The 15,216-nt window shown below is 37.3% G+C and overlaps 1 protein-coding gene across 1 annotated transcript in view; it reads right to left on the minus strand.

The window, feature by feature from the left end:
- Positions 1-15,216, minus strand: part of CATSPERE (catsper channel auxiliary subunit epsilon) — a 253,986-nt gene that overhangs the window by 181,946 nt on the left and 56,824 nt on the right. The window contains exon 5 of the mRNA XM_046678004.1: positions 9,667-9,737. Within this exon, the coding sequence (XP_046533960.1) occupies positions 9,667-9,737 (71 nt within the window). The remainder of the gene's footprint in view (positions 1-9,666; positions 9,738-15,216) is intronic.

A 15,216-nucleotide genomic window follows, 5' to 3' on the forward strand; every position in this document is an offset into this window, starting at 1 on the left:
CTAAAAAGTCTTATATTGAGGATAAAAGGCCAGATACAAAAGAGTGTATACATTATAACTACATTTATATAAAACTCAAAAATGGAAAACTAAGCTCAGATGATTAAATCAGAAAGAAGGCTGCCTCTGGGTGAGGGACTGTCTGTAAAAGTGCACAAGAAAACTTTTGGAGGTGATTGAAACATTCTCTAAGTGGCTTTAGTGATGATTCTATAGGTATATATAATTGTCAATCCCAACCACAAATCAAAGTACTATAACCTCACAAATCATAGCAATTTAGCAAATATTTAGCAAATGTGGAATATTTCAAAGCAGACAGAAAAAAAAGAACAGATCACCTACAAAGGAAATGTAATTATCCTGATGGTTGACAATATCGAACAAACATATAATGGAACAATTTCTTCATAACCTGAGAAAAAATAACTGCCAAACTAGATTTACCCAGAAAAACTCTTTTTAGAATAAAATTAAAGACATTTTATGACAAACAAAATCTGAGTATTTACCATTGACAGATGACGTCACTAAACAAAATTCTAAGTGATGTACTTCATGCGGAAGAAAGTAAACCCAGATAGGACGGAGACAAAAGAGGAATGCTTCTATAAATGTATAATATGCTGATAACAATGTCAAATTTGAAAGGGTAAAAATAAACTAATAAAGCCCCATAATAAAGCCAGCCCCATGGCTGAGTGGTTAAGTTCTCAAACTCCACTTCGGCAGCCCAGGGTTTCACCGGTTTGGAGCCTGGGCACAGACATGGCACCGCTCATCAAGCCATGCTGAGGCAGCATCCCACACACCACAACTAGAAGAACTCACAACTAAAAAAAATATAGAACTATGTACCGGGGGCTTTGGGGAGAAAAAGGAAAAATAAAGTCTTTAAAAAAAATAAAAATAAAAAAACAATATACTGGATACAATGGGATATAAGTTGAGAGAGATATAATCAGAATTAAACTATTCTAAAAATTCTTGTATTGTTTGAGAGAAGAATAAATGTATTGATTAAATTTAGACTTTATATATGTTGAAATTACTGGAGTGTCATGTTAGACAGACATAGAGTTTATAATTTCTAAACAAGTATGAAGAAAAATTGAATAAGGAAAAAAGGAGAAAAGAACTGACAAGAACAAAAATATTAACTAAGTCATGATTAGAATTAAAACATTCTAAAGATGTAAAGAGTTTTAAGAAGGTAAATAGAAAGGACATTTATTTCTACCATAGATATAAATTTAAATACATAGGTAATCACTAAAGATAAATGCACTAAACTGCCTAATTCAGGGACAAAGACTGTCATACTAGAAAACATAGCAAATCCAGTTTTACATCATTTACAAATGAAACACCTAAAATATAAGTTTATAGAAAAATTGAAAATCAAAGGATAAAGACACATGAATATATTACCATAAGACAAAACAGAACATAAGGCAAAAAATAAAAAGCATTATAAGTAAGAAAAAAGGCCACTAAAAATAAAGTTCCAATTCTTCAAAAGGGCTTAATAATTTTAAAATCATATATGCCTAAAAGATAACTTCAAAATATAAAGCAAAATGTAGGTACTTACAAGGAAAAGTGACATGTCTGTCATCATGGTGGGAAGTTTTAGCACAGCTCCCTCCTTAATGGATAGATCAAGTTGACAGTAAGTCAAACACACAGAAGATTTGAACAGTGCACTCAACACACCTGGCCTACTGGACACGAATAGAATGCTTCACCCAACAATAGGAAAATATATTTTCTTTAGGTACACATGAGACACTTGTAAAATTGTCTGCATGCTGGGCCAAAAATTAGATTCCAGCACTTCTCTGATCACAATACAATTAGGCTAGAATTCAATAACCAAATAATAATTTAAAAGACTCATATGGGGACTGACCCCGTGGCCGAGTGGTTAAGTTTGTGTGCTCTACTTCAGTGGCCCAGTGTTTTGCCCGTTTGGATCCTGGTCATGGACATGGGCACCGCTCATCATTCCATGCTGAGGCGGCATCCCACATAGCACAGCCAGAAGGACCTACAACCAGAATATAGAATACTTACTGGAGGGCTTTGGGCAGAAGAAGGAAACAAGAAAAAGACTTTTCTTCAACAGATGCTAGAAGAAAATTTATTCCCTTAACACATATGTTAGAAAAAAGAAAGCCTCAAGCCTACTGGGATAAATAGCCAATTTAATAACTTTTAGGAAAACAAACTCAAAGAAGAAAATAATGAAAAACATGAGTTAAGGTAAAATGGACAACAAGAGAAAAACTCAACAAAGCCAGTTCTCTGAAAAGATTAATAAAATAGAAATACCTCTAGGAGGAACAAGAAAACAGAAGGAAGGCACAAATAAAAATATAGGAAATGTTAAAGAGAGGCATAACTACAACTACCTCAAAGGTTAAACAAATATAAAAGGATATTATAGACAACTTTATGACATTAAATTGATACTAAAATTGATAACCAAAGACATGGATAAACTCCTAGAAAAATACTAACAAAAATGGATTTTACAAGAATTAGAACTCTAAAATAGCCCTATGGCCATCAAAGAAATTGAATTAACAGTTAGGAAACCTCCGCCTCACATACACACGCATGCACACACACACACACACAGACACACAAACAAATCCAGATCCAAGGATTTCTATGCAAGTTTACATCAAATACTCAAGGAACATATGTTTCCAATCTTATACAAAATCTCTCAGAGAATAGAAAAGAATGACTACTCCTACTCACATGATGAATCTAGCACAGTCTTGACACAAAAACTAGAAAAGGATAGTATGAGGGAGGAAACCACAGGCCACTCTCACTCATGAATATGCGCACACACAAAAGCTAACAGAACAAGACCACAAACAGCGGTAGTGTAAACAGAACCCACCTATGTCTATGAACATTAGACAGTTTAAAATGATTTTAAAGTTTAAAATAACTAAAGTTTAAACAGAATTATTAAATTTATTTAATAATTATTTCTACTTATAAATAATTTATTATTATTATTATATAATATTATATAAACAGTATACAGAACCCACCAATGTCTATGAAAGATGATTCATCAAGACAAAGTTGGCCACTTCCAGAAATACAAGGTTAGTTTAATATGGAAATATTGATAACTGTTATTCATCATATTAGCATAGTAAAAGAGAAAAAACACATAACTTTTAAGTGGAAGCAGAAAAAACTTTGAATAAATTTCAACACTGATTCATAAGGAAAATTCATCACCAGTTTGGAAAAGAAGGGAACTTCCTCAACCAGGTAAAGGTCAACTCGTAGTGATGAGGATTTTTAGGATGCTTACTTTTAAAATGGTTTATGATGAGGATTTTTAGGCTGGTTACTTTTAAAACTGCAGATGAGAAGCAGGCTCCGAGGACTGGAATTTTGCTTGCCCTTTTGAGAGACATTTGCATTTGTGAAGGAAGGGTGGATGAGCTTGTAGGGACCTGAAATTGGCCACCCCAAGATACGTCTCTTTGGCATCGGGATTGTTTTGGGCTGATTGCTTTTGATAAACTGGGACAGGGAGGGAAGCTCTGGGGAATGGAACTTGCCCTTGTTGGGACACATTTACATTTGTAAGGTAAATCTCTATCTGTAAAAGGTGCCTCCCTCTCTGTACCAGGAAGAAGAGGAGAGATGACCTTATCCCTAGAAACTCTTAATGGGGAAGGCAAGAACTTAAGTTGGTTGCTGTCTGGCAATCCCATATAACTGATTTAGGGTGGTGGCTTCTGACCTTTACTTAATCCGATTTGATTCTTGTCTAAAAGTCATGGGATCACCCAAAGACCAGACCCCACCTGCACTGATACCATTTTAACTTTTTTCATGTTCTTTCCTTTGTCTTGTAAAGAGATGAATCACATACCCATGCCTTATAAAATTAGCCCTAACCCTCAACTTGGGGCAGCAGCAGGAGCTCTGACTGCCCTTGGGTCCTGTCCCCACGCACCAGCTCTGCCTGCCCATGGGCCCAGTCCCCATGCCAGCGGGGGCAGCAGAAGCGGTGGCAGCAGAAGCTCTGACTGCCCATGGGTCCTGTCCCCATGCTACACTATTCCCTAAATAAAAGGGCACTACTGCCAGATCTTGAGAGTCAAAGAAATCTTTCTTTCGACTCCTCGGCTCACCGACCCCGCATCAGTAGCCTGTAACAAGTATTACACAAAATAGGGAGAGCCTCCCTTTTGAGGCCAGGAATCAGACAAGGAGTCCTGCTATCACCCTTCTAGGAAACCGTGTTTGATGTTCTAGCCAGGTAGTAAGAATGAAAGAATAAAAGGTATATTTATTGGACAGGAATAAACAAAACCATCATTATTCACAGGTGATATGATTTGTAAAAATTCCAAGAGAATATATAAGTAAATTATCAGAATATAAGAATTCAGCAAGGTTACTGAATATGAAAATCAACATTCTGACAAAAATGGCAAGCAATAGGATATATTGGAGTATACGAGGAAGCCATTTGGTATAAACCTAATTCAGCCTGACTTTGTTTTTGTTTTCCAAAAGGGCCTGACTGTGGCTATTGAGCACGCATTGCATATCTGCTTAGACATTTCCCATGGCCAGAACAAAGGCCCTTGACATAAAGGTGCAACTTCCCCCCACATTAGCATTTCCTTAGGGATAAGCATTTTTCCTTAGGCTAGGAACTGATTGCTGCACTCACCTTTGACCACCCAGCTCACCAGTGACCACTCAGCTGGAGACAACAGACTGCCACCCTGCTGTGTCCACCAAGACAGCAGACCTACCTGCTGTTTCCATCAATCGCTGTGCCGACAGAGCAGTCTCACGACTACTGTAAAAGGGACATTTCAATCCTATGTGAAACATCCTCTCTGGGGGTATATAACCAGTCTGTGCACCCCACTTCTTTGGTGCCCTTTCTCCCTTCGGGAAGAAAGGCCCCGGGTTATAATCCTCAGATTTAAGCTCATAATAAACTCACTCAAATTTTCGTTTATAGATTGGTTATGGATTATTTTCATCGACAATTCAAAAGTGCATTGTAAGGGCCGCCCCGTGGCTGAGCGGTTAAGTTTGCACGCTCTGCTTCTGCGGCCCAGGGTTTCACCAGATCGGATCCTGGGCATGGACATGGCACTGATGAGGATTTTTAGGCTGCTTAATTTTAAAATGGCTTATGATGAGGATTTTAGGCTGGTTACTTTTAAAACTACAGATGAGATTCAGGCTCCAAGGAGTGGAATTTGTTTGCCCCTTTGTTGGGAAACATTTACATTTCTAAGGGAAACCTCTATCTGTGAAGATGCCTCCCTCTCTGTGCCAGGAAGAAGGGGGGATGGTCTTATCTCTAGAAGCTCTTAATCAATGCCAGAGGCAAGAACTTAAGTTGGTTACTGTCTGGCAACCTCAGGTAACTGACCCCCCCCCCAAATCCTCCTTTGTCTTTAGCCGAGGATAAAATTCAAGCGGTGACTTCTGCCATTTACTCAGTCCGGTTTGATTCTTATCTAAAGTTGTGGGACCGCCAAATGGCCAGACCAAACGGGCACTGATACCATTTTAACTTTTTTACATATTCTTTGTCTTGTAAAGAGATGAATCACATACCCATGCCTTATAAAATTAGCCCTAACCCTCAACTTGGGGCAGCAGCAGGAGCTCTGACTGCCCGTGGGTCCTGTCCCCACGCACCAGCTCTGCCTGCCCATGGGTCCTGTCCCCATGCCAGCAGGGGCAGCAGCAGCGGCTCTGCCTGCCCATGGGCCCTGTCCCCATGCCAGCGGGGGCAGCAGAAGCGGCAGCAGCAGCAGAAGTTCTGACTGCCCATGGGTCCTGTCCCCATGCTATTCTATTCTCTAAATAAAAGAGCACTACTGCCAGATCTTGAGAGTGTAAGAAATCTTTCTTTCGACTCCTCGGCTCACCGACCCCGCGTCAGTTATTTGCTCAGGTCCCAATCTTTAAAAAAAAAAAATTTATTAAAAAAAAGTACATTGTATTCTGGGGCTGACCCCGTGGCCGAGTGGTTAAGTTCGCGAGCTCCGCTTCAGCAGCCGAGGGTTTCGCTGCTTTGGATCCTGGATGCGGACATGGCACTGCTCATCAGGCCATGCTGAGGCAGGCGTCCCACATGTCACAACTAGAAAGACTCACAACTAAAATATACAACTATGTACTGGGGGGATTTGGGGAGAAAAAGCAGAAGAAAAAAAAGATTGGCAACAGTTGTTAGCTCAGGCGCCAATCTTAAAAAAAAAAAAAAGTACATTGTATTCTATACAACAGTTTAAAAAATGTAATTTAAAAAAATTGACTATAATAGCAACAAAAATATAAAGTACCTAGGAGTAAGTCCAAATAAACATGTCCAGGCACCTCTATGAAAAATTACAAAATATTATTGGCAGACATGCAAAAAGACCTAAGTACATGGAGGGTTATATATTATTCTTGAGTAGAAAGACTCTCCAAATTGATTAAAATATTTAGACAAATTATAAAAATCCCAACTAGAGCTCTTGCAGAATTTGACACACCAATTCCAAAAATTTATAGGAAGGAAAACCAGGCCCAAGATGTAACTAAGAATCTCCTGAAGAAGGACAAGAGTTGGGGTCAGACTGGGGTGGGTCCTTGCACTATCACTTCTCAAGATTTAAAAAATGAAGTTATAGTAATAAAGAGAATGTAGTATTTGTTCAAGTATAGAAAAACAGATCAGCTGAACAGGACAGTCAGTCCGGAAAGAAACCCACGCATACATGGAAACGTGATCTATGACGGAGTAGGCATTATAGATAAATACATTGTTCAACAAATGAGTCTGAGAAAATGAAGTATTTCTGCAGAAAAAATAAAGTTGGATCTCTATCTCAAAGCATGTACAAAACCTAATTCTAAGTGGATTACGGACTTAATTGTAGCAGGCAAACTATATAGAACTTTTAAAACACAACACAGGAGACTAATTTTATGACCTTGGAGGTAGGGAAAGATGTTATCTATTTAAAGATAAGGGAAAGAGTGGATGAATTCACTTACAATAGTAAGGACCACTGTTATCAATAGAGATCATAAGAAGTGAAAATTTGCATAAACTAAGATAAAATAATTTCTACAAATATGATAATGTCCTAGTAATTAAAATATAATGAAATCTTAAAAATTATTATGGAACATAAAAATAATTTAAAAATGGGTAAAAATGCTCATTTAACAGAGAAGGAAAAGAATTCCTCGTGAGTATATGAAAATGTGCCCAATCGCAATCAGAAATGCAACTAAAAAGTGCAATGACATAATTCCACACCTGCTAGATCAGAAAAATTATAAAGATAGTAAGTGTTGGTGAGGAGCTTTCATCTACTGCCGACATAAGTATAAATTTGGACAACCTTTTCAAAACTCATTTAGGCCTTGCCTATATAGTTGAACCAGAGCATATTCTATTTTTAGGCAATTTTACTTTTAGGTCTATACCCTAGAGAAACTTTCATTTGTGTGCCTTGGATTGGTACTTCCCAAACACTAATGTCCATACCAATGGCTGCAGGATCTTGTGAAAATGCAGATTATGATCCCACGGGTCTGAAATGAGGCCCGAGATTCTGCATTTCTAACAAGTTCCCAGGTGATGCTAGTGTGCTGGTCCTTGGACCACACTTCGAGGAGCAAGGCACCATGCTGCGAATAAATGCAGCAGCAGCAGAATGAGCAAAAACAGACACACAATGGAATACCATCGAGCAGTTACAATGCAAGAACTAAAGATTCTTGTTTAAACATGGACGAGTATCAAAAACATAATGTTTAGAGAAAGAATCCACAGATGAATACATACAATATCATTCAATTTAAATAACATTCAAAAACTGACAAAACTAAATGATTTAATACAATCAGTTATTATTGGTAAACTATTTTTTAAAAAAGCAAGGGCATCATTTATTATACAATATTCAGGATCGTGGTTAACTCTTGGGGGATAAATAGGATGTGATCAGGATGGACATAAAGCAGATTCTAAGGTCCTGGGAATGGGTTTTGTTTTTTGATTTGTATGATGGATACAGGGGTATTAGTTTTATTTTTATTTGTGAAATGGTATTTTTACAGGAGATAGATTGTGAACATTTTTACAACCTATGTAACAGAACAACAGCTCCCACTGATTTCTCTCTTTTGGGCTATCCTGTCTGTCCCCCCGGGTAAGTGCTTCTCCTTCTGTTTTTGCTTTTGTGTAGGGAGCATATCTGGATCAGAGCAGTCTGGAGGCCTGTCTCTTTCACCAGCTCTTGAGGCTCAGAGTGAGACTGGAAACCCATGAAACTGCCTATAAACACTTTCTTGGCAGATTCTCCTCTCTGATGGTTCCCAGGGTCACTCTCCTCAGGGAAGTAGACAGTAGCCCATTTGGAAACAGAGGCAGGTTCTATTCTCCAATTCAGCTGTACCAGAAATTTTTATCACCATATTTTCACTTTTCTATTTCTCAAGTCTTCAAAACACACAGGGGAAAAGCTGGTAATTAGCATCTCCCAAACTCCCAAAAAGGACAGAAGCCTGCCAGTGTCATGAGTACCAGAGACTCAATCCTTGCTTCTTGGTAAGACTCTGGGAAGGTGGCAGTAATTCAGAGAAGAGTGGCTAAATGTGTACTCCTGGTGGGGCTTTGCTGAAATCTAGTTATTAGAACTTTCAATCCAAAAATTGTACATAAACTGCAGAGCCATCTGACTTTAAGGAACCATGTGAACCAGGATAATGACACTATCAGCAACAACCATGCTTTACTGAAGATATGAGTATTCTGACAGCTGCTGCCTGGGTCATGTGCTAGTCCTCGAATAATCACTGTGGCCAATGAAATGTGGAGTTGTAGAGTTAGTAACACACAAATCACATGAAATTATCAATTTCATCACAGAATACGGGAGGCATGGTTCCCCCAAAGGAAGGGATGTTAAGTAGATAAAAAGAACTGGGTATGTTACAGTTGTCTGGAGAGCAGAGGCCACACAAGACAGTGCTTAGAATACTGCCTTGACTATGATACTAAGAAATATTCTGATTCATTGATGCTTTTTACTTATCGAATGATTTTATAATGCAGTTAATTCTTTCTTCTTGTACCAGTTTTCCCTTCTTAATGTTCATTCACTCTTATGTTAAAACAAGTTTGAAGAGCTATCCAAGACAAGTCCTTTTGGAATATAATATATGTAATAGAAATAAAAGAGCTCTGTACTCTTAAAAACCAGAGTCACATAAAGTGCTGTCTTTTAGAAGCTGTGTTTTTTTGTGCAAATTATTTGAACTATCCAAGATTACATTTCCTCACTTATAAAAAAAGATGATAATACTTATGTTTATGTTGTTACAAGAAGTGAGAGAGATATTTACATAAAGTATGAACATGTAGAAGCAGAATATGTTCAAATAGCAGTTGCTATTGTTATTTTTACTGTTTCTTCTTCAATATTAGTTTGGCAATATATTTGAGGATATCCTGATTGGTGAATGAAAGCTTATATGGAAACTATAATGTAGATAATGAATTTGTGGTTAGTAACTAAAAGTTAAAGCTAAATACTCTTCAAAAGCATTAATTACCTTTGTATTCAATATTGCATTACTTACATAACTTTATAATACCACAGAAAGCAAGTATGAGAACTGTCCACAGATAAATAGCGTTCTTCTTCTAAGTCCTAAAAGAAAATGCAAAAGAAACTATGATATATTAAATTAACTTTAAATAAACACAAATTTGGACAGAGGCATAAAAGTCACAGAGGAACTAAATTAATTATCTAAAGTTAGAGGAAGTACAATGAATAAATTTCAGAATAGAACTAATAAATATTCATATAATACCAGTTCAATTCTTTAGCTACTCTTTATATTAAGAATTTATCATGATGAACCCTTAGCTAGACTCACCAAGAAAAAAAGAGAGAAGGCTTAAATAAATAAAATCAGGATGAAAGAGGAGAGATTACAACAGACACCTCAGAAATACAAAAGATAGGGGCTGGCTCTGTGGTGGAGTTGTTAAGTTCGTGCGCTCCACTGCGGCGGCCCAGGGTTCGGATCCTGGGCGCAGACATGGCACTGCTCTTCAGGCCACGTTGAGGCAGCGTCCCACATCCTACAACTAGAAGGATATGCAACTAAGATATACAACTGTGTACAGGGTGGGGTTTGGGGAGATAAAGCAGAAAAAAAAAAAGATTGGCAACAGTTGTCAGGCCAGGTGCCAATCTTTGAAAAGAAAAAAAAAAGGAAGATTGGCAATAGTTGTTAGCCCAGGTGCCAATTTTTTAAAAAAAATACAAAAGATAATAAGAGAATACTATGAAAAGCTATATGCCAACAAATTGGATAATCTACCAGAAATGGATAAATTCTTAGAAACATACAACCTTCTAAAAATGGACCAAGAAGAAGTGGAAAATATGAACAGACCAATCACCAGTAAGGAGGTCGAAACAGCAATCAAAAACCTCCGAAAATATAAGTCCAGGACCAGATGGCTTCCCTGGTGAATTCTACCAAAAATTCAAAGAAGACTTAATACCTATCTTTCTCAAACTCTTCCAAAAAATTGAAGAGGAGGGGAGGCTTCCTAACTCATTCTACAAAGCCAACATTATCCTGATACCAAAACCAGACAAGGACAACACAAAAAAAGAAAATTACAGGCCAATATCACTGATGAACATTGATGCAAAAATTCTCAACAAAATACTAGCAAATCAAATACAACAATACATTAAAAAGATCATACATCATGATCAAGTGGGTTTCATTCCAGGGATGCAGGGATGGTTCAACATCCACAAATCTACCAACGTGATACACCACATTGACAAAATGAAGAATAAAAATCACATGATCATCTCAATAGATGTAGAGAAAGCATTTGACAAGATACAGCATCCATTTATGATAAAAATTCTAAATAAATTGCTGTAGAAGGAAAACAGCTCAACATAATAAAGGCCATATATGACAAACCCACAGCAAATATCATTCTCAATGGAGAAAAACTGAAAGCTATCCCTCTAAGAACAGGAACCAGACAAGGATGCCCACTGTCACCACTCTTATTTAACATAGTGTTGGAAGTCCTAGCCAGAGAAATCAGGCAAGAAAAAGGAATAAAAGTTATCCACATTGGAAAAGAAGAAGTGAAACTGTCACTCTTTGCAGACGACATGATTTTATATCTAGAAAACCCTAAAGATTCCACTAAAACACTTTTAGAAACAATACAGAAATACAGTCAAGTCGCGGGATACAAAATCAACATACAAAAATCGGTTGCATTTCTATACACTAACAACGAAGTAGCAGAAAGAGAAATTAAGAATACAATCCCATTTACAATTGCAACAAAAAGAATAAAATACCTAGGAATAAACTTAACCAAAGAGGTGAAAGATCTGTACACTGAAAACTATAAAACATTCTTGAAAGAAATCAAAGAAGACACAAAGAAATGGAAAGATATTCTGTGGTCTTGGATTGGAAGAATTAACATCGTTAAAATGTCCATACTTCCTAAAGCAATCTATAGATTCAATGCAATCCCTATCAAAGTTCCAACAACATTTTTTACAGAAATAGAACAAAGAATCCTAAAATTTATATGGAACAACAAAAGACGCCGAAGAGCCAAAGGATTCTTGAGAAAAAAGAATAAAGCTGGAGGTATCACACTCCCTGATTTCAAAATATACTACAAAGCCATAGTAACCAAAACAGCATGGTACTGGCACAAAAACAGACACACAGATCAATGGAATGGAATCGAGAGCCCAGAAGTAAACCCACACATTATGGACAGCTAATATTCTACAAGGGAGCCAAGAGCATACGTTGGAGAAAGGAGAGTCTCTTCAATAAAGGGTGTTGGGAAAACTGAACAGCCACATGCAAAAGAATGAAAGTAGACCATTCCCTTACACCATGCACAAAAACCAACTCAAAATGGATTAAAGACTTGAATGTAAGACCCGAAACCATGAAGCTTCTAGAAGAAAACATAGGGAGTACGCTCTTTGACGTCGGTCTGAGCAGCATATTTTCAAGTCCCATGTCTGACCAGGCAAGGGAAACAAAAGAAAAAATGAACAAATGGGACTACATCAAACTAAAAAGCTTCTGCACAACAAAGGAAACCATCAACAAAACGAAAAGACAACCTAACAATTGGGAGAAGATATTTGCAAACCATTTATCAGATAAGGGGTTAATATCCAAAATATACAAAGAACTCATACATCTCAACAACAAAAAAACCAACAATCCAATTAGAAAATGGGCAAAAGATCTGAACAGAGATTTCTCCAAAGAATATATATGGATAGCCAACAGGCATATGAAAAGATGCTCAACATCATTAGCTATCAGGGAAATGCAAATGAAAACTACAATGAGGTATCATCTCACTCTGGTCAGAATGGCTATAATTAACAAGACAGGAAACAACAAATGTTGGAGAGGGTGTGGAGAGAAGGGAACCCTTGTTCACTGCTGGTAGGAGTGAAAACTGGTGCAGCCATTATGGAAAGCAGTATGGAGTATCCTCAGAAAATTAAGACTAGATCTACCATATGATCCAGCTATCCCACTGCTGGGTATTTATCCAAAGAACTTGAAAACATAAAGGCATAAAGATACTTGCACCCCTATGTTCATTGCAGCATTATACACAATAGCCAAGACTTGGAAGCAACCTAGGTGCCCATCAAGGGATGAATGTATAAAGAAGATGTGGTATTTATACACGATGGACTACTAGTCAGCCATAAGAAATGACGAAATCCAGCCATTTGTGACAACATGGATGGACCTTGAGGGTATTATGCTGAATGAAATAATTCAGAAGGAGAAAGTCAAATACCATATGATTTCACTCACAAGTAGAAGATATAAACAATGACAAACAAACACATAGCAACAGAGATTGGATTGGTGGTTACCATAGGGGAATGGGGGAGGAGGGTGGGCAAAAGATGTGATATATATATATATATATATATATATATAACATTTGGTCTTTGACCCCAGTTCCTGACATAGACTCTTAAAACTCTAGTAATTTCCAGAGTAATATGGGTGTCTGACACAAGTGCTCCTAAATCCCTTTTGTTCTAATGAGACAATTCCGGGTGGGCTCTTGGATAGGGAACTGGTCACCAGAAAGAGCAAGCCAGGATTAGAAGCTTGGAACTTTCAGCTGAAGCTCCCATCCTCTGGAGAGAGGGGAGGGGCTGGAAAGTCAGTTAATACTACGTGATGAGGCCTCCACGAAAATCCTAAAGCATGGGATTCGGAGAGCTTCCAGGTTGGTGGACACGTGCACGTGCTGGCAGGGTCACGCGCCCCAACTCTCGAAGACAGAAACTTCTGCACTCAGGACCCTTCTGGACCTTGCCATATATACCTCTTCATCTGGCTGTTCATCTGCATCCTTTATCATATCCTTTATTATAACAGGAAAATGTGTTTCCCTGAGTTCTGTGAGTTCTTCTAGCAAATTATTGAGCCTAAGGAGAAGGCTGTGGGAATCTGGAGTTATAGCCAGTCAGTCAGAAGTACAGGTGAAAACCTGGGACTTGCGATTGGCATCTGAAGTGGGGGTGGTCTGGTGGGACTGATCCCTTAACTTGTGATATGTGACATTAACTCCAGGTAGACAGTGCCAGAACTTTAAATTGTAGGACACCCACCTGGTGTTAGAGAATTGGTCAGTATGTAACCATCCCCACCACACGCACCTGGTCACAGAAGTGTTCTCTGTGAGTGTATAAAGAAAAATGGTGAGTTTCCTGTACAGTCTTTCTCACCAATACACAATTCGATTAATTTTCTCATTTAATGGTTTTCCACCAGGGATGTTTTGCTCACCAGGGGACTTGTAGCAAAGCCTGGAGATATTTTTCATTGTTATAAGTGAGTGCTTTTGAGTGTATTTCAAAAGTCTCATATTCCTTCTTAAAGGTTGTAAGATCTGATGACACTATACATAAATAACAAAGATATTCCTATATATGCACATATTTGTGTATGCATATTTTTTACATAACATTACACATTTATATGGTTTCCAACATAGAACAAAAGGGAAAGAAATCCTTTACTTCCTCAGGAGTTGTGTTCTTGAAACTGGTAGACACTTGTAAACTCAAAAAGCCAAATTCAAATATTTTTTGCTCTATAGGGATTAAAAAATGAATTAATATTTATCTGGCCTCTCCTATATCACTGTCTACTTGTTCCCTGAAAATAATATTATTAAATAAAAAGAAGGCACAAGTTCTAAAGTTTAAAGGCGGGATTTGTCACAATGAGTCTCTAGATTAGTGGCTTTAGACACTTGTGTAGGAACCTCAGCTGTGAGGTGTGTCGACAGTACTTTGTTACTAATTAATAAAGTCCCAATTATTTAAAATGCTTTACTTTTCTTGTAAACTAGAGAGGATTCAACACCATTCTCATTTATTTGCATTCACATATGCTTTCTTGAATTGAAGACAATATAGTGGATTAAAAACAAATCTGCTAGAAATGGCTCTTAATTCTGGGTATTGTCATAAGAGTACATAACATGAGATCCACTCAGCTGGGAGTACTATTATCATTAAGGTTGTAACTGGGGCTTTAAAATACTTATTAACAAAAAGGCTAAGGTAAAAATCATATCTCATTTCATAACATAACATGTAAAAATTAGTGACATTGATAATAATTTTAAAATATCTCATTTATAGTTACAATTTATACTATATAAAACAGGTTAAATTAGGTTGAAAGCTCAAAAAAAGGCAAAATTAAATGTAACATGGATGGTTATTCAGGATTTCATATGTTGAATGTAAGACCTGAAACCATAAAATTCCTAGAAGAAAAACATAGGCAGTACATTCTTCAACATTGGTCTTGGCAGTACCTTTTTGAATATTTTGCCTCCCCAGGCAAGGGAAACAAATGAAACAATAAACAAATGGGACTATATCAAACTTAAAAGCTTCTGTACAGCAAAGGTAACCATCAACAAAATGAAAAGACAACCTAATAATTGGGAGATGATATTTGCAAATCATATATCTGATAAGGGATTAATATCAAAAGTATATAAAGAAATCATACATCTCAACAACAGAAAACACACAACTAAAT

The sequence above is a fragment of the Equus quagga genome, chromosome 12, assembly GCF_021613505.1.
Source record: "Equus quagga isolate Etosha38 chromosome 12, UCLA_HA_Equagga_1.0, whole genome shotgun sequence".
Taxonomy (NCBI): Eukaryota; Metazoa; Chordata; class Mammalia; order Perissodactyla; family Equidae; genus Equus; species Equus quagga.